Source organism: Mya arenaria, chromosome 4 (genome assembly GCF_026914265.1).
Source record: "Mya arenaria isolate MELC-2E11 chromosome 4, ASM2691426v1".
Taxonomy (NCBI): domain Eukaryota; kingdom Metazoa; phylum Mollusca; class Bivalvia; order Myida; family Myidae; genus Mya; species Mya arenaria.
Window position 1 is genome coordinate 77,528,475 of NC_069125.1, and position 21,395 is coordinate 77,549,869.

Below are 21,395 nucleotides of genomic sequence, written 5' to 3' on the forward strand. Positions count from 1 at the left end.
CCAGTATATGTCGTCTGTGTGCCAGTATATATCATCTGTGTGTCAGTATATGTCGTCTGTGTGTCAGTATATGTCGTCTGTGTGCCAGTATATGTCGTCTGTGTGCCAGTTTATGTCGTCTGTGTGCCAGTATATGTCGTCTGTGTGTCAGTATATATCATCTGTGTGTCAGTATATGTCGTCTGTGTGCCAGTATATGTGTCAGTATATGTCGTCTGTGTGTCAGTATATATCATCTGTGTGTCAGTATATGTCGTCTGTGTGCCAGTATATGTCGTCTGTGTGTCAGTATATATCATCTGTGTGTCAGTATATGTCGTCTGTGTGTCAGTATATTTCATCTGTGTGTCAGTATATGTCGTCTGTGTGTCAGTATATATCATCTGTGTGTCAGTATATGTCGTCTGTGTGTCAGTATATGTCGTCTGTGTGCCAGTATATATCATCTGTGTGCCCGTATATGTCGTCTGTGTGCCAGTATATATCATCTGTGTGTCAGTATATGTCGTCTGTGTGCCAGTATACGTCATCTGTGTGTCAGTATATGTCGTCTGTGTACTAATTTATGTCATCTGTGCGCCAGTGTATGACTTGTGATATCTCTTGATCCCGGATGTTCCGTGTTTGTACGGGTAAGGTGTGACTGTAGCTTTATGCTGATACTTAACCTAGAACGTTAAACCTGCGGTCACAATAATGTATAGAAAAGTCGGAAAGCAGAAAGAACCCCCGCCTGGACTCGAACCCGCACTCCCCGGCGCAGGAGTTATAGTTGTACTCATGGTTGACTTTTTACGCCATGAAGGCGGTGTGTGTCATTTGAAAATAATGTTTCATTGGAAGGCATTCTGGACAATTCCGAACGGAAAACAGGTGTGATGATTTTTGTTTGTTTTATTGCGTGATGACTAAAAAGCTTACACCGATCTGAGAAATCCTGATGAACAGACGTATAACTGCATTGTAGCACAATGTGCAGGTATTTGTCCACTCCATCACATCTGTGACTAAGTAAATTATCTATTTTGTGTTTGTCCCGTTGTCTTCACGACCGATATGGCTGTCAGATAGGGCGGCGATATCAACACTTATGTTCGTAATTGGGTAGAAACTTACGGACTAGCACCTGGTACCGAATCTTTGTTTTATCACAAATTATTAACTTGAATACATCCGTACAACTAGCAAGACATTTTAAGATCCACGCTTGTATTAAAGTTATCTATGGATTTATTAAAAGTGCTTTCACGTAAGGACAACACTATTTATATTTCTAGTGTTAATTCCAAATGTTCGTGGAAAACATGACATGTGACACACTGCTTGAGGATTTGGTTTATTTTCGGTTTCTTCTCAAACAGATTCAAAATGTGCAGCAGAAACATATTCATCAACATCCCTTAAGTTGTACTAAGGCTTAACTGGTTTATTGTTACGGTTCATTAATGTTTGGGCAGTGTACGATATTATGTTTCATACAATTCTGGTACAGTAATAACTGTTAGAAGCTAACGTATGTTAGACTGGACTATGAAAAGTCTTCAATTTGTGTGTGTCACCGTGCTACTTGGATGTTACGTCGCGTGTCGTGGTTACAAGATTGGACTACTGTTGCCGGCCAAGACCCCGTTCCCGGGGTTCCCCGATATCTCGACTTCCGGAGGGGCCGTCGTTCTCGCTCTGGAGGAGGCACGTGCTAGATATGGTCTGGTAAGCCTTTCACAATGTTTTTATTTCAAGAAAATTAATATGTCAAACATGATAATAATGGTTCTTCAATATGTTGTAAACATGCAGCACATGTTCACCAACAGAAACTTAAAGGAAAACAATGCGAATAAGACTTAGATAATATGACATGACATAATTATAAATACTTAAAAAGGTAGCCATGCCTATTTATGTAATTGTCCAAGGTCAAAGTTACGTTAAGTACAGGGAAGTCGAACTAGTATGGATTGAAGGAAAACAAACACCGCCTGTGCCCTTCTGTATTGGACAATCAGCTCCTGTTCTCTTTGTTCTCCGCGTGTAGCGTACATATGACTATGTTTTCTGTGTGCAGCGTACATATGACTATGTTTTCTGTGTGCAGCGTACATGACTTTGTTTTCCGTGTGTAGCTTACATACGACTATATTCTCCTGGTGTAGCGTACATATGACTACATAATATGACCATGTTCTCTGTGTGCAGCGTAAATATGACCATGTTCTCTGTGTGCAGCGTACATATTACAAATTATATTTACTGTGTGAAGCGTACATTTGACTATGTTCTCTGTATGTAGCGTACATATGACTATATTATCCTCACTACTGTGTTTAAAGCGCTTCACGGACAGGCCCCTACTTACATACGCAACATGCTAGACATTTATATCCCATCCAGACAACTTAGGTCCCAAAATGATTGTTTAACACTGGTTGTACCGCGTAGTAGGACTGTGACTTATGGTGATCGGCAGCCCCTAAACTCTGGAATGCCCTACCTAGAACACTTAGAAGCTGTGAAACTCTGCCAGTGTTTAAAAGAGCACTTAAAACTCACTTTTTTAAGAAGTTTTATCTGGACTAATTACTTTGATAACCTTGTCGCTTTAGAGTCTTGAGTCTTATCTGTATCTTATTTTTATGTGTGTCTTTTTAACTCTTATTTTACATTTGAATTAAATCTGTGACTTGAGTAATATTGATGTTTTAATTTTTTTAAATATTTTTATTTTTATCTTTTTAAATATTGTAACATTCTAGTAATTCTGTACAGTACTTTTGAACGTGTTAATGTACATGAAAAAAGTGCTTGAGAAGTCTGGTAAATAATAAATAATAATAATATTATCTGTGTGTAGCGTACATATGACAATATTCTCCGTGTGTAGCGTACATAAGACTATATTATCTGTGTGTAGCGTACATATTACTATGTTCTCCGTGTGCAACGTACATATGACTATATTCTCCGTGTGTAGCATGCATATGACTATATTCTCTGTGTGAAGCGTACATATGACTATGTTCTCTGTGTGTTGCGTAATATGACTATATTCTCCGTGTGTAGCCTACATATGACTTTGTTCTCTGTGTGTAGCGTATATATGAATATGTTCTCTGTGTAGCGTGCATATGACTATGTTCTCCGTGTGTAGCGTATATATGAATATGTTCTCTGTGTGTAGCGTACATGTGACTATGTTTTCTGTGTGTAGCGTACATATGACTATGTTATCTGTGTGAAGCGTACATATGACTTTGTTCTCCGTGTGTAGCGTATATATGACTTTGTTTTCTGTGTGTAGCATGCATATGACTATGTTAGCAGTGTGTAGCGTATATATGACTTTGTTTTCTGTGTGTACCATACATATGACTATGTTCTCTGTGTGTAGCATACACATGACTATGTTCTCCGTGTGTAGCGTATATATGACTATGTTCTCCGTGTGTAGCTTATATATGACTATGTTCTCCGTGTGTAGCGTATAAATGACTATGTTCTCCGTGTGTAGCGTATACTAGTATATGACTATGTTCTCCGTGTGTAACGTATATATGACTTTGTTCTCCGTGTGTAGCGTTTATATGACTTTGTTCTCCGTGTGTAGCGTGCATATGACTTTGTTCTCCGTGTAGCACACATATGACTATGTTCTATGTGTGAAGCATACATATGACTATGTTATGTGTGTGTAAAGTACCTATGACTATGTTCTCCGTGTGTAGCGTAATATTACTTTGTTCTATGTGTGTAGCGTACATATGACTATGTTCTCCGTGTGTAGGGTATATATGACTTTGTTCTCTTTGTGTAGCGTACATATGACTATGATCTTCTTGTGTAGCGTATATATGACTATGTTTTCTGTGTGTAGCGTACATATGACTATGTTCTCCGTGTGTTGCGTAATATTACTATGTGCTCCGTGTGTAGCGTACATATGACTATGTTCTCCGTGTGTAGCGTACATATGACTATGTGCTCCGTTTGTAGCGTAAATATGACTATATTATTCGTGTGAAGCGTACATATGACTATGTTGTGTGTCACGGTAGCATACATATGACTTGTTCTCCGTGTCACGGTAGCGTACATATGACTATGTTCTCCGTGTGTAGCGTACATATGACTATGTTCTCCGTATGTAGCGTACATATGACTATGTTCTCTGTGTCACGGTAGCGTACATATGACTATGTTCTCCGTGTCACGGTAGCGTACATATGACTATGTTCTCTGTGTGTAGCGTACATATGACTATGTTCTCCGTATGTAGCGTACATATGACTATGTTCTCTGCGTGTAGCGTACATATGACTATGTTCTCTGTGTCACGGTAGCGTACATATGACTATGTTCTCCGTGTGCAGCGTACATATGACTATATTCTCCGTGTGTAGCGTACATATGACTATATTCTCCGTGTGTAGCGTACATATGACTATGTTCTCCGTGTGTAGCGTACATATGACTATATTCTCCGTGTGTAGCGTTCATATGACTATGTTATCCGTGTGTAGCGTACATATGACTATGTTCTCTGCGTGTAGCGTACATATGACTATGTTCTCCGTGTGTAGGGTATATATGACTTTGTTCTCTTTGTGTAGCGTACATATGACTATGATCTTCGTGTGTAGCGTCTATATGACTATGTTCTCTGTGTGTAGCGTACATATGACTATGTTCTCCGTGTTTTGCGTAATATTACTATGTGCTCCGTGTGTAGCGTACATATGACTATGTTCTCCGTGTGTAGCGTACATATGACTATGTGCTCCGTTTGTAGCGTAAATATGACTATATTATTCGTGTGAAGCGTACATATGACTATGTTGTGTGTCACGGTAGCATACATATGACTATGTTCTCCGTGTCACGGTAGCGTACATATGACTATGTTCTCCGTGTGTAGCGTACATATGACTATGTTCTCCGTATGTAGCGTACATATGACTATGTTCTCTGTGTCACGGTAGCGTACATATGACTATGTTCTCCGTGTCACGGTAGCGTACATATGACTTTGTTCTCTGTGTGTAGCGTACATATGACTATGTTCTCCGTATGTAGCGTACATATGACTATGTTCTCTGCGTGTAGCGTACATATGACTATGTTCTCTGTGTCACGGTAGCGTACATATGACTATGTTCTCCGTGTGCAGCGTACATATGACTATATTCTCCGTGTGTAGCGTACATATGACTATGTTATCCGTGTGTAGCGTACATATGGCTATGTTCTCCGTGTGTAGCGTACATATGACTATATTCTCCGTGTGTAGCGTACATATGACTATGTTCTCCGTGTGTAGCGTACATATGACTATATTCTCCGTGTGTAGCGTACATATGACTATGTTATCCGTGTGAAGCGTACATATGACTATGTTCTCTGCGTGTAGCGTACATATGACTATGTTCTCTGTGTCACGGTAGCGTACATATGACTATGTTCTCCGTGTGTAGCGTACATATGACTATATTCTCCGTGTGTAGCGTACATATGACTATGTTATCCGTGTGTAGCGTACATATGACTATGTTCTCCGTGTGTAGCGTACACATGACTATGTTCTCTGTATACAGAATGTGAGTGTGGTGTACAAGGACAGTGAGTACTCGGAGAGCAGGTCCATCGTGGTGGGCTACGACTTGGGCAAGAACGACAACGTGCACGTGCTTGTGGGACCAGCATGCGCTAAATGTAAGCACCGATTCAGTTTTAGAATTATGGTTGATCGTTCGATTGCTTTAAACTTTATTTATGATATCTGTTTGAATACACATACTACATAATCTTGGAAAACCAAACATATTGTTGCCAGCCGCTTTAAAGTTTAAGAAATGAAAAAAAAATCGGTTTAAGCAGAAAATATAATTGTGTTTGATTTTGATATTTATATATACATGTATTCACAATTTGAAGGTGAAGATAAATTACATTGTATTTATTTTCTGCACGTCTCAATATTTACATTAAATAACTCGCATCCGGGACAAAGATCGCTCTCTGTCATTTACGTCTGCCAATTTCAATATCTTGTTTAGATATTTTGTGACAATTCGTCTTTTTAAAATCAGCTGGATACAAAAAAAGTTCTTGTTACGACAATCTTCATTTTATAAGCACATAAAGCTGACAGACGTACACCATGGACACATTGTTGATATATATGGACGCCGCCTAATTCCTTCATTTGTCCAGCTTTTGAAAAACAATTTACATTAGATTTGTCTAAGTGGCGCATTTATCTTCATCTGACTGATCATGCCTCAATTGACTGATAACAATCGTATGATGTTAAATCTCTATTTATTTTGACAAACTTGCCAAATATCAAGTTATGAAGTTTCTGACAGCTCTATTCAAGTTTTTACTGAAAATCCTTCTATATTAGGACGTATGGACGACGACACACTGAGATCATGGCCGTGCAGTGCTCAATTCACGAATTGTTCATAAAAGCCATTAAACCTCTTCTAAACAAAGGAAAACGTAACTGATTTAAATTTGCCCGAATACCTTCCGACAGGCATGGAGCTGACGTCTACTCTGATGTTTCGTTTCAACCCGACCGTTCCAACATTAACGTGGCTGCCTCTCGCCGAGAAGACGTCATATCCGCAGAACAACTCGACGGCAATCAGCACGTACATGTCACTTGACAGGATAACGGCCGCTCTCGTGGCCACCTTCAGACACTTTAAATGGCATAAACTGGGTACGCTCAACCTACCTATTTCATGTTGCATTATGTCGCAATCCATTTGTAGCAGGTCATTTTTATATGGACTTTAACGTGGTCAAATTTCACTGTTTTCTTTCTCTTCTTTTTCACTTTCACAGTGAATATAAATCAAACATCAAATCAAAAATAATGTCTTACAACAGTTAACGAATCAAGCTCAAACTTGAATAATGTCACTTAACGACATATCAAGCAATGCAAATGCAATGACCTTTGAGCTTAAACGGAAAAGTGTTTTAAAGTGATACTCGTACCTAAAATCAGTACATTCACATGTATAACAAACAGAAATTTTGAGCGATAAACCTTTAACTAATTAGTAAATAATGCATTTATGGAATATATTAATTACTGATAACAAGATTGTAAGGCTGTGTTTAATCGATCAAAACGGACAAATATCAAATGACTGGTGGGTCCTAAAAGATTTACAGTGATCAACTGTTGTCTCATGAGGAAGAAATAACACGTTTCTGCACCGTCCTTTTAAATCTAACACGGTGTCCTTCACAAAACCCATTGTTTTCGATATGTATTCATCCTTTTCGGTAAACTAAAACAAATGTTTTAATGATGGTACTGAATACTTGCGAGTAAGAGTGCATCTTCAAATTTAATAAAAATTACAATGTTGGTCAACAGATAACGTATGGAATGTGTTGTTTCTTTTGAGCTGGCATTCACTGATGATATTATTTTAAGGGTTTATTATTTTTTCTAGTTTCAATTGAAGGGAGGTAATTTAACATGTATATACTTTGACGCTATTTTTTTGTCCAACTACACCTGTGTTTATAGAAAGGCCAAACAATTTGACTATTTTGTACATGAATGTATTTTCTTATAATCTTATAAGAGGAAAATGTTTATGAATTGAACGAAAATCCTGTTCTGTACATAAAGGGTAATACCTCATTATACTTGTTGGAAATACGCCTAGAAGTGTAATGTATGCTATATATATACATATACGGTGTGTCATCTTCATCATTGAGATGGATTTTCTATTTTTATTTTCAAATATATTGAAATTTGAGAACTGATATATAAACGGTGTGTCATCTTCATCATTGAGATGGATTTTTTATTTTCATCTTCAAATATATTGAATTTTGAAAACTATCCATCGGAAATGTTGTTAAGTGTATTTTTACAATAATAAGTAAATCTTTGTAAATGTTTAAAATCATCTGTTTCTACGTGATGCCAGCTGTAATTTCGGCCGCTAAGGAACCGTGCTCCGAACTAGTGGACATGGTGAATAGCGTCTTCCCAAACATGGATCTGCTCACCACGCGTGTCAAACTCCTCCAGGCGCTTGTCCACAAACATCTCACAGACGCCCTCACCGAAATCAGGGACCATGCCAGAGGTAAATGTGTTATACAATATTAATATATAAGCTTAAGGGTTTGCGCACATATCCCTGAGAAAAATCAACAACAAAATAAATATACTGCAAGTAATTAAGGGACATATTTATTCGAAGGAAAGCGCTTCTGTGTTACAGGACAATACGAAGAATGACTCAAATACAGTCTGTGTCCACGATAATGTTTCAGTTGTGCTGGTTTGCCTTCCACCGACGGCCCTGTGGCAACTGCTGGTGGTGGCGGACGAACTAGGGATGTCAGCGAAAGAGTACGTCTTCCTGTACATCCGGTGGGGAGCCTCGCCCGCCACTGGGCTGCTGGAGCACACGACTGCTTTGGACGCCGGTAAAAGCAATCCATGTATTACAAGTTTTAGTATCACGTTAACGCATTATATTTATAAGTGCATAAATTAATAAATAATTTGAATATTAATTAAAAGGAATCATAATATCCAGTCGATTTAACTTTTTCAGTGGAAGTTTCCCGAGTGCTCTCGCCCCTCCTGCAAGTATCTGTGTTTGCCGTTGATAACGACCGTTTAAAGAACTTTACAGCCGCCTTGGCAGCTGCTTCGCTTCCTGAACTGCCCGGTACACCCAGCAATCAGGTTTGAGACACAATTATATAGGTGTTTGTTATCAACAAAGAGGAGATAAAATCTTTCCGTTTTCAGGGACAGTTAAAGATGCACTCTTAGTCACAAATAAAATTTACCATACTTATTAAAACTGTTTTAATATTCCAAAAAGGATGAATAAATGTAAAAAACAATGGTTCTTATGAAGGATACCGAGTTAACTTAGACAGAAATTAGCATAAAAAACGGTATTTCAACATTATGAGACTATAGTACACGCCGGGTAATCATTGGAGCCATGACATTTTGTTATGTGTTGAAAATGCTCCAACGCGTCTTCCGTTGTAGTATCAATGAGTGGAATATGGATGTAGACAGTGAGTTTGATTTCTTATTTTTCATTTTTAGAGGTTAATACGATTAAATTTAAAAATTTGGAGAATGTAGTTCCACATAGGAATGGCAATTCGTTTCCTACTAAATTACTATTCATGAGCACCACAACCTATTCATTGGCACCACAACGTTCAGAAAACCGAGCATAGTGCAGCAAATATAACAAATTAAGTTCTAAAATTTGTAACGCGGCAACCTTTTGACAATAAAAAAGCCACACACATGTAAAGAAAATGCTTAAACCTAAGGTACGAGAACAATTCTCACGAAAATCCAGATGTTTACGTTGTCAACACTAACGTCTAGCAAGTTATGCAAGTTCTAGACGATCAGATATTAAATTTTATTCAGGACTTTCACATTTAGAACAACTCATGGCCATTCCTATGTGGAACTACATTCTCCAAATTTTTAAATTTAATCGTATAAACCTCTAAAAATGAAAACTAAGAAGCCATACTCACTGTTTACATCCATATTCAACTCATTGGCACTATAACGGAAGACGCGTTGGAGCATTTTCAACTCATAACAAAATGTTATGGCTCCAATGATTACCCGGCGTGTCTTAATATTTTTGCGCTTTCAGTTTTTGAATAAACGGTTACAATCTTGTTATCAGTAATTGATATTTTCCATAAAAGCATTATTTAGTAAGTATTTATGGTTCATCACTCAAAATGTATGTTTGTTATACATCTGTATGTATTGATTTTGAATAATAGTGTTACTTTAAGCTACTAATGATACAATAATTGTGGTAAAATGTGATGTAAGTTAGTTTCGTAAACAACTTAAAATGGAATGGGATTTTTTGTGTGTTTTTTTACATACATGCTGAAACATATAACGGATAATTGTTTGTTTCAGTATAATATCGTAATATATTTCACAGAGTGGGCACCAAAACAATCGTTCACGAGTGGCGTAGACACGAATGAAATACTCACCTTTGGTTTTCAACCGAGTGCGGGCTCAAAATTCAAAATAATGATCAATATCAAATTGATATTTTCACTGTTTAAAACAATAAATTATTAATCTTACTTTACTGATGAATCTCTATAAACCACCGGAAGGCATAATAAATACATATATTATGTTACACGAATGGTCAGCCAACACAGACTTAATTAAATCAGTTTAATGTATTTGGTAATGAATTACCAGAAATGTGATATTCAATTTATATCACTTTCAACGCTTTAAAATTATGACGATACGTCGAATATGTAGAGGATATTTGTTTATTTCAGTGTAAGATTGTATTTTATTTCACGAGTGTCACGAGTGTCATATAAACTATAGTTCTTCTATGATCACGAGCTGATATAGCTGATGACGTAGCTGCAAATTTTCTACTTCCGGATTTTTGAGAAAAAGTTCTCTGATATTCTTTTTTTTATAGTTTATTATTTGCTCTTTTTTAAGTGGGAAAATTTTATGAACATTAATCATGAAGTTTTATTAGTGCATCTATGTTCCAAAAATAACGAAAGCAATTTTATATTAAACAGGGCATGAATGCATAACCAATTTACTACGCCGCCATTTATTGAATGACAATTTGAAAAGTCAAACGTGTAAGGAAAATAATTGCGGATAATCATTGGATGTATAACAGTTTCCGTAGTTTTAGAGTGTGTTTCATGATACATGGGTGATCAGTCATCTCATTGTTACTGACAAACAGTTCAAAATATAATTGAACGATAATTTAGCAATCTATTCATGTCCGAGCAATTGTTTTCGTCCGTAATCCGTTTGGCATGAAAGCAAATGTTCGAACATTCAGGAAATCATTTGAAAAACGGGATTACCGTTTCTTTATTTAAAGGTATGTAACATCTATTTAAATTTCATATTATTTTTCGTTGGCAACAATTTCTGATTCAAGGTTTTGTTGTGATGAAGGGGAAGTAACGACAATGAATTTTCAAAAGTAAATTTTAAAGTTTATATTTTCACTCCCTATTTTGCAGTGAAAATATCAGATTGATATATTCACTGTTGTTATTTCACTGATAAAACTCTATTTCATCGAAAAAGATGAAATAATATATAACCCTACCAGTTGTTATATATGTTATGCTTTTCGATGAAATAAGGGGTTTAATCAGTGAAATAACAAGAGTGCAAGTTTGATATTTTCACTGCAAACAAGGGAGTGACGAAACATCAACTTCGAGTACTTCTTTTGAAATCTGTTGTAGTGATCTCCTCTTCAACCAAAATTAATTCACCTTAGATCAAGTGAATTTTCAAATTTTTTTTATATAAAACAAGTTGCCCATGTTTAAATAATTTAAAGATATTGATGGAAATAAACATCTAAATTTGGTCAATATATTCATGTCATGTACAATTAAAAGAGAGCATTCGTGCATTAACTGTTATTATTTGGATCATAAATCCATTTATAAAAGTTTATTGATGAATGTTTATAAACTGTTGACACTGGAACACGAGTAATTAATAAACTTTAAAACTCATCTTGGAGAACTATTTCTGTACAAACTGGCGTATGAACTACAGTTTACATGATCGCAGATCAGAACTTCACGAGAAGGGATCCCACGAATGGGTCGCAAAAGTGTTTCCAAAAGTGTTAATTTAGAAAAAATAAATTGAAATACCAAATATTTCCGAAAAAACATGAAATAAACTGAAAACTTGATGATTCAACGTAAGATCGTGTTTCATTTCACTCGAGGTCATGGAACAACTATATTTTGTTCGCCAGTCGTTAAAAGGTGACACTCGTGAAATGAAATACGATAATACAATGAAAACCACACGAACAAGCACAGTAGTCGTAAATTTTAAAAAAAATGCCTAAAGCACAGCGCAAGGGCAAAAGCGACAATGAACTAGAAACACAAACGTATAAACATAATATAACATATACTGTTAATATATTTAATGAGGCTTATACAGAAATGAGCAAATGCCCCCTATTTCGTGACGGCAACGTCATTTATTATAAAAAAAGTTATTAAGATATTTCCCCGTGTCCTGCAGACGGACGAGTTCTCCGTGTCGCTTTACGAGACGGTGCTGCTGGCTGCCGACATGCTTCACACGGCCAACATCACTTCAAGTAGCCCCTTAGCGACGCCGTCTCATGCCTTCAACTTCACACTTCTGAAGAGAAATTATACGAGTAAGAGTTTCTTGTGAACGCGTCAGTTTTGCATGTTCGCCATTCTAATAGCCATGCACTATCGATCATCATTTGCTGCACGCTGACTGATCAGGATCATTGATTTATTTCAGCAATGTTCGGTGAAAAAATAGTTTCCACTAGCGGTAAAATATCCCGGTCCATCGTGATAAAACACTACCAAGATGGCGACTTCTTCACCGTTGGTCACGTGGCCGGCAATTACCATCCAGCTGCCCAGATCCGGTGGCCGGGTGGGAACGTACCACCGGATTCCCCGCAATGCGGCTGGCAGGGGGAACTCTGTGACCGGGAAGGTATGTCATTTGCTAAATAACTTAATCGTTTGCATGCTCGTGATGCTGCATGAGGCAGAATTGAAAGCTTGAGAGTCTATACAATATCGTAAAAAATAAAAAAAAATAAGCAAAGTTCTTGGACCTGCATGATCTAACACGAGCACAAGTCAATTTATGATAAAATGAAAACATTCTTCCAACCCCCAACTAGGCACATTTAGTACGTACGTTTTTATGTTGACAGTAAACACCAGTTCTACTTCCCCTGTCATCATCGGAACCTGTGTAGCTGTTGTCATACTGGGAGTGGTCGGAGTGGTGGTCTTCATCGTGTACAGGTTAGTGAAAAGAAGTGTCGACTCTCTTGTCATACACAGCTTGCCAGCTCTTAATATTCTTCATCAATATTTCCACCACCACGTTCAACGAGCTATATGCATTCATGCATGTTTACAGGAAGTCTCGCTTGGAAAAAGATCTGCTAAGTACGGGCTGGAAGGTGAACGCAGCCGATATTCGTGTCCGCCGCACCCGTCATGCCGCCCACAATCCACTCCTGGACCGCGACACCAACGCCAATCCGCGCGCGAAACTAGTCCGCATGGTAGCGAACGTTTCTCTTAACATTCCTGAGCATTACACTGAAGTACAATTGTAGTTGTAGCAATAGAACCCTAAGGTCTTTTCTTTTTCTTATTAGTTTTAACTTCTTACTCAGTGACCGCTTTTTGTCCCTTCTGTAGGAGACGAGAGGGACGCTGGGACTAGGGTCCACCAGCAGTATCGACAAGACGCTTCTGTTTGCACCGGTCGGCAGCTACAAGGTATACCACAAATAGTAAAATCAAAATTTATAAATTTGACGTGGATATTTCGGCTAAATATCTAATATTTACTCAAAGTGTCACTTACATTTATTATAATGTAAGCCTTTAATATTTAAAGATAAATAAATTATCAAAAACCCCGCCAAAATATCCCTAATATGTGATGTATGTATATGTACATAAATCTTTTATTTTTGGATCATATAAGTCAATCGATGATTATGTATTAAATAACAATAAAAAAATCATGAACCTTTAATGTGCGCCTTTAATGCCCAAATGTTTTTATCAGGGCTCAATCGTGGCATTGAAAACCCTGCGGAGACGGTCCATACAACTCACACGGGAAACCCTCAGAGACTTCAATGCGGTAAGTATGCAAGATAAACGCTGAGAAATTTCGCTGTCTCGTATTTGTATATCTATCTGAATTTGAAGTATTTAATATGTTTTCGTGTTAAGCTGCGTGAGTTGACGCACGACAACCTGAACCCTTTTATCGGCGCGAGCATGGAGCCGGGGCAGTCGTACGTGCTAATGAAGTACTGCTCCAAGGGAAGCCTACAGGTGCGTGCCACCTTATAAAGTATGTGTAATAAATGTATCGATCTTCGCAGTTGTCAGTAAAACTGAAGTCTCCGCGCCTCGTTGGTTCTTTATTTTGACTTATTGCCCTGGAAAATTGACGTATTTTTAGTTTTAAACTAATAAAAAAAATTGCTTTTAGGATGTGCTAGAAAACGACGACATTAAGCTGGATAGCATGTTTAAAATGTCGTTTCTGATGGATCTTATCAGGGTATGTAAGACTTTTTAAAATTATTTTGAAACATACAAGCAATACAGTGCCGATTGTTTTAGATATAATTTCAAGTTAACAAAAAATAACTCTTCAGTTTATATTTATAATATCTTTAAAGTTTCATTCTGTAGGGAATGGATTTCCTGCACAAGAGCGTAGTTCGTTCTCATGGCAATTTGAAGTCGAGCAACTGCGTGATAGACAGCCGCTGGGTTCTGAAACTGACGGACTATGGAGCCCTGTGTTGCTCACAAGAGGATGAGGTCTGTACTTCCTCCGGCTCTGACGTGGATCAGGATATCGACGTTTATGCAAGTAAGTTAATTATGTGAGAAAAAGAGTACATGTATGTCCTTATCAGTATATTGTTGTTATAATTGTAGCATGAACGCGCTGTCTAATACTAAATACACCCCTTAAACAAATTTAATGTTAGCCATTTAATAGTAAACTTTTAAGAAAAATATCTAACTTAATGATTTGAAGGTTTAAAGAGTTAGAAATGTTTTGTAATCATGCCATAACTCCTCCGCTTTTATTAGCGCGACGTTTACTTTAGTCAACATGTAGCCAATGTGCGCAGACAGACCTTTACAAACTCTAACAACAGCAACAACAACAAAACCAACTCAATTAAGCCAGACAAACGCCCCAAAAGCTCAGTGGTAGATCGCCCTCAGCGATGGCAGAAGGGGTCCCGGGTTCAATCCCGACCACACCTTACCGAAATATACCAGCAGGGCCTTTGCCTGACGTGTGACATAAGGGTGAGTACTGGGAAATTTGGAGTATTCAGTACTGGCTAAAACTCAGGAACATCCCCCCGTAGCGGTCCTTACACCGGGAACGTCTCCCCCCGTAGCGGTCCTTACACCGGGAACTCAGGACCCCCCCCCCCCCCCCGTAGCGGTCCTTACACCGGGAACGTTAAAGAATTCGAAAAGCGCAAGGGTATCCCATCCGGGTATCCTTGTATCTCATTCTGTTTCGAAAATTGGAAATTGCGGAAACTTCTGTTACGCGCATCAAACAGAACAGCGAAAGAGAAACCAGCAGCCCACTATTAACAGCAGTACAAATAATTTGAAAATTGGTTACCCGGAATAAAACAACAACAACAATAATCTCAAAAAGTTAACAAATTATCTTTATTGATCATGGTATCTATAAATGTCCACCATAATTTTTTGGGGGATAACATGGAGTTATGTTGCCTAATTGTGTGATGGCCGTCAACAAATTTTTGATGTATGAAATGAATTGAATGAAGGGAATAGTTGTTATTTGTGAAAATCCAAACTTGCTCTAAAACTTTAACCTTACACAATGTGCCCTAAAATTATCCCTTAAGTCCCAAGTCAATCAGGGGCCATACTTTTTATTTAGGATGATAACGAGTTATGGAACCTAATTGTGTGGTGGCCCAAAGCATCTGTGTGGAGTATGAAGTGAATTTAATGCACAGCATTGGAGTTATAAGTGAAACTGCCAACTAGCCCTAAAACTTTGACCGGACGCCGACGCAGACGCGGATGCAAACACCGATACTACTCTGCTGGCGGCAAACTACTGCCTTAACTGGTACCTAGGCCTAGTCGGCCTAGGAGCATTTCGACCTGTGCGCTGACAATGATTCAGTGCAAATGTTTTATGACAGGACACCTGCATCTGGTGCTTCAGTTGGCCTGAGATTATTGAAATCCGTCTGCTGATGAGAATCCAGGAGTGCTGTGCGTGATAGAAGCCAACCCTTGGTTAAACCATCAGAACTCCACTTTATATAAAGTTTATAAACAGACGCAACTAACTTCCCTTTCTGACCATTGGTTCCCTAACCAGACAAGGAAGCCTGGGGAAAATTATAAGTAAGCTCTACGACACCGATTGAACATACAACCGGCACGTTACGCAATGACCGACACGTTTTTTGTGATTAGACAGTGAATGATAACCGTAAACCAGTGTCTTTGAATGTGTACAAGTATTTGGCATAGGTTGTGTATTTAAGGACTGCTGTGGACGGCCCCGGAGCTGCTGAGGATGTGCCGGCGACCACCCAAAGGCAGCCAGCGGGGAGACGTATACAGTGTCGCCATTATAATGCAGGAAGTCATCTTCAGGTGCCCTCCCTTCTTCTTTAATGGCGCAGTTTCTAATAAAGGTATAAGCTTCACGTTCAACAATTAATTTCTTACAGTATCAGAGTCGTTTTTGCAAAGACTCTGAATCAGTTTTTTACCAATCTCCTGACGCCTGTTACAGAGATAATCAGCAAGGTACAGGCTGATGAGAACCCACCGTACCGGCCCCGGCTGGCGGGGGACGTGGATGTCGCTGAACGTCTCATCACCCTGATGTGCGCCTGCTGGAACGAGAACCCGGACACGAGGCCGGATGTCCACACTGTGCTGAAAACGCTCATGGAGATCAACGGGAAGGGGTAATATTGGCGCCGCTCTGTCTCGTTTTCTGGTATTAATATTCATTATATCTTCCTGGTGCAAGCGTTTTGAGAGGAACAAAGCCGAATATTGAGGAAGTTTACGGGTTACGCCAGATGCAGTTAAGTCCTATTTCATACTTTACTATTTTCCCTAAACACTTACAGGAAGAGGACGATGCTTGACAACATGTTGGCGATGCTGGAGACGTACAGTAACAACCTAGAGGCGCTGGTGGTGGATCGGACAGAGGAACTGGCTCTGGAGAAGCACAAGACTGACACACTCCTCTGCCAGATGCTACCACCGTACGTACCTCACCGGCACTTCACATATATAGGTCTCACACGCGATAGACACAGTAATTGTTGTCTATGACAACGTGGTATAAATTTAATACTTTTCCTGTGGGGAAGACGGTACATGAACTAGTTTTTTTTTTGTATGAGCGAACTATGTTTTCCTTAACTGCTTCAAGATATGAATGTTCTTTATGGAACCCCTTTCTTATCAGACTTCTATATACAGCCTCGTTGCGGAGCAGCTGAAGCGTGGCGAGCACGTGGTTCCGGAGACGTTCTCGGAGGCGTCCGTTTTCTTCTCGGACATCGTGGGCTTTACCAGCCTCTCCGGCGCCAGCACGCCCCTACAGGTCAGCTTCTCACTTAATATGCCATATGCAATACACGCGGGTTTTGTTGACGATGTCTTTTTCTCGAGTTAGCGGGTCTTTTTTAGTTCAGGTAATAGTTTGAGTTTTTTTAACATCAACGAGGGAGCCCTGCTCATTTAATAAGATTGTATTTAACATGTTCTATAAACTGACTAAGCTAATTACGAGTTTCATCAGTCGATGAACTGAATTATGACGACATATCTATTTAGATGTAAATATGCAATACTAAACGATTTAACGTTGTACTTATTGAAAGTCATTAGGCGATTTCATTGGCTTGAAAAGAAGGTTATAATATAAATTATAACCATATTTGACGAATTGTATGTATGTGCTAACATATATGTCCCCGTGCTATTTTTTCAGGTGATCGATTTGCTCAATGGTCTCTACACAACGTTTGATGAAATCATAGAAATGCACGACGTGTACAAGGTACGTGATAATAAACAATACGCTGAGAAATATACTTTTAACAATCAAATGATATGAAATCAATTATCGCAGTACGTTTAAAAACCCAAATGATAGCTAAAATATCATACCGGGATATATTTTTTTAACAAAAAAGTTCTGGAAATATTCATATACAGTAAAACTGCGGTCGCTCGAACAAGCGGTCGTTCGAGAACCGGCGTTCCCTCGAGGTCGGAGCTTGGTCCCGAACTTTTTTCCTTCTATTTTCATATAAAATATACCTACGCTGCATCGAAACCTTATTAAGTCGAGGAGTCGAGCAATATACTCGGTCCCAAGTACACAATTCATGCACAAAACCTTATGGCTCCCTCGAGGTAATAATTTCACACTTTGTACATCCATTCGCATTTGTTTTATATTTCAGGTTGAAACGATAGGGGACGCATACATGGTGGCGAGTGGCGTGCCTCGCCGGTGTCCCCAACACGCGGCCGAGATCGCCAATATGGCGCTGGATCTCCTGAGCGCCATCACCAGCATCCGAGTTCGGCATTTGCCGGAAGCACGACTGCAGCTGCGCATTGGCTTGCACATGGGACCATGCGCCGCCGGGGTGGTCGGGCAAACGATGCCGCGATACTGCCTTTTCGGTGACACCATCAACATGGCATCCAGGATGGAGTCTACTGGCAAAGGTTAGACTTTTGACACTCACCACCTCTACTAATTCCCTAAAGTCCAAGTGAATGTGCATTGTGCATGTTAGAATGGCATGAACGACAACACGAGGGTATTGTTTTATGCGGGTATCAGCGGACTCCTAAAAGTGCATGCTGTTTCCGTGGTGTTGTGGTTATCACTGAGTTCATTCTTCAGACATATAATATTGCGTGGTGCCCTTATAGGGAGTGAGGCATATTATTATAGCATTTAATTGGCGAAAATTAACTATAATGCACCTAATCATTTTGGCTGTGAACTTACTGTTGACAATGAATGCTATTTCCCTTGTGTAGTGGTTATCACATCCGCTTAACACGCGGAAGGAGTTCAATTCCTAGCGGAAACATTATATTTTATATTCGCCTTTTTATTTTGATTTTAAGGACAGTATATGAAAGTTACTGCGGCTTGTTTTATGTCAAAAGTTTGAACTAACCTTAGTCGATTCTATTTTTTGTTTTAATTGGTCGATTGACTTCGCATCTTCGATATATGGGAGCAGTTTTCTGACTTTTAGTGAGCCTGTTCTAATATTGATTTAGTTACCGATTTTGACGTTTTTATTAACAAATACCCACGAGTAAAATTGTTTTATTCCATTCCGTTCTGTTTCAGCGCTGCACATTCACGTGAGTTCTGACTTTGCAGCCGCTCTTCGGGAACTCAATCAAGGTTTCCTGTTAATGGAACGCGGGGTTATCGAGGTCAAGGTCAGCAAGATTTCATTGTGTAGTCTTACAATGCTTAAAGTAAATCTCATTTGAATTTGGTGAACTTACTGGCAAGTTTTAAATGTATACCTGTGTGGTTATTTATTATATGTACCAAAGGTAGTCTTACTAAGAAAGGCTAATGCCTGTAACAGTTAACGTTCTTGCTGATTTAGCCCGGCATGTTTATTCAGGGTAAGGGTCAGCAGAAGACGTACTGGTTGATCGGTAAGGAGGGATACACACAGACCTTACCAGAGGAAACACAAAGGTAAGGTATTTTGCTACAAAACACATGTTTAAGATTAAATAATATTGGCATATTGTATAACCAATAATAAAATATTATAAAATAGAAACTGCGGAGAGACGACTTCATGTACCTCGTACTGACTTATGCGTTTTTCTAATTTCAAGAATTGATGATCTAGTTTAATATATAGATTTCACGTTTCAGATTACGGGAAAAATTTAATGAGAGTGTGGAGCGCGGGAGGCCACCGTCACCGACAGACACGTGCATTTCGAGCGGAAGTCAGTTCGAGAGCACGAGCATGTATGGAAACGCTTTCAGGAGAGCGTCCAATGCCATCCTCTTCATCCGGCAACTATCAAATCAGTCTAATTACAGTGGCCATTCCAAGAGCAGGCTCGTTATAAATAACTGCGACGAGGAGAAAGATCCTGGCGACATGTTGACTCTACCCGTCACTGATGGCAAGAACAGTTCAATGATATTGCCACGGTCGGAGAGTGGTCGGCTTTCCGCTGACGGACACAAACATACTCACGGTTCTAGTGGACACAGGAAAAGGAAGAAAGCAAAAACACGGCACAAGTCACCAGATGTCACATCAACAGATCACAAGTTTCTTATCCCGAAAATAGAAGTGACAAACCAGAGTGTTTAGCAATGCACCCAATAATTACGTGCCCGCATTGGTGTTCACTTTACCTCTGTCGTAGTGCAGACTGGATCTACGGTACAGAATGGTTAGCATGTACAGATACATGCACATACTGACGTTGTAAGCCACTACAGTTAACAGGAATAATCCGAGAGTTAAAGCGCTGCAACACACTATGAAGAAGTGCATACGTGCATAAAATAGCTGTTTTAACATTACTGCAGTAACAATGGTTATATATACATAAGCTTTTGCAAGTTGATAAATAACATTAGCAGTATTATCTATATATCCATTACTCTATAATACCCTTCTCTATATCTAGATAACTGTTCATCGGATGTTTAAGGAACTTAACTTACTTGAAGCTTTCATTATTGATACAAACTTTTCTAAGCAGAGTCAAATTCCTGAGTGGACAAGAAATGCTGTTTTCGAATGGTTGCATTCGAAAAATTGATGTTTCCACTGAACAAGAGCATGTTCGAAGATATGTTTAGTAAGAGTGAAAGCATTAGGAATGAGCAAACTGAAGTTTAAGCAATGCCCTGGACAGATTTGACAAACATCTATTAACAAATGGGAGACAAATGCACGAATAATTGCCCAGAAAAATACAGTTTCTTGCTCAGTGTGCAGCTTATTAACTGATCAAAGTATTTATTTTTTTAGTTATTCTGAGTTGTGTTTCAGACAAACATTGCTCCTGTGCTGTGTATAGCTGTGCTTTACCATATATGTTCAAAGTTTCATTTAATTCTTACCAGTAGTTTCCAAATTTTGCCTATTGTAAAGAAAATTTAAAGTACAAGCGGAGATAACTCTGCAACAATGTGACCAAAAGCTATCATGTTTGCGCTGTGCACAAATTGAAATTCCAATCTACATATTGTAACGTTCAAAAGTTCAATTAATATCTTTGATTAGTTTGTCAAGCCGTTAATTGTTGAAATGGATTGTTGAACATTTGACCAAGTCCCAAGTTCTAGGTTCAAAAGTTTCAAATATTGTTTGTATAGAAAATGTAGTCTATTTATAGCGTGAAAGAAGGGTAATTGAACACTAGACAAGCGACTTACTTATTTTACTGGCACATCATATGTAAACGGGTGAATCTAATTTAGATATGCGAAAAGGTAATTTCACCGAAAATGTTAGTTACAGGCTTCTTGTGCCAATTTGACAATTTCATATTTGACTGTTTACAAATGTTTTATAATGGCAATGAAGGTAACTATTGTCTATACCCGTACATTTGGACAGTACCATGAAGGTAACTAGTGTCTATACACGTACATTTGGACAGTACCATGAAGGAAACTATTG

At 38.7% G+C, this 21,395-nt stretch overlaps 1 protein-coding gene across 1 annotated transcript; it reads left to right on the plus strand.

The window, feature by feature from the left end:
• Positions 1-1,445: 1,445 nt before the first annotated feature.
• Positions 1,446-20,235, plus strand: LOC128232337 (atrial natriuretic peptide receptor 1-like). The gene is made up of 24 exons (XM_052945838.1): positions 1,446-1,710; positions 5,589-5,706; positions 6,536-6,724; positions 7,962-8,123; positions 8,314-8,484; positions 8,616-8,695; positions 12,122-12,263; positions 12,377-12,580; positions 12,807-12,900; positions 13,019-13,166; positions 13,306-13,386; positions 13,682-13,759; positions 13,852-13,956; positions 14,117-14,188; positions 14,323-14,506; positions 16,200-16,352; positions 16,454-16,631; positions 16,800-16,940; positions 17,161-17,284; positions 17,675-17,743; positions 18,153-18,423; positions 19,067-19,161; positions 19,356-19,432; positions 19,619-20,235. The coding sequence occupies exons 1-24, from the start codon at positions 1,516-1,518 to the stop codon at positions 20,070-20,072; spliced, it is 3,585 nt and encodes a 1,194-aa protein (XP_052801798.1). The 5' UTR covers positions 1,446-1,515; the 3' UTR covers positions 20,073-20,235.
• Positions 20,236-21,395: the final 1,160 nt, after the last annotated feature.

What these genes read in the sequence shown, in the direction of transcription:
- LOC128232337 (XM_052945838.1), top strand. Translation starts at nt 1,516, where the DNA reads ATGTTAGACTGGACTATGAAAAGTCTTCAATTTGTGTGTGTCACCGTG. An exon ending in CGCCGGTAAAAGCAATCCAT is followed by an intron (nt 8,485 to 8,615) that starts GTATTACAAGTT and finishes AAGTTTCCCGAG; the next exon opens with TGCTCTCGCCCCTCCTGCAA. An exon ending in CACCGGTCGGCAGCTACAAG is followed by an intron (nt 13,387 to 13,681) that starts GTATACCACAAA and finishes TGTTTTTATCAG; the next exon opens with GGCTCAATCGTGGCATTGAA.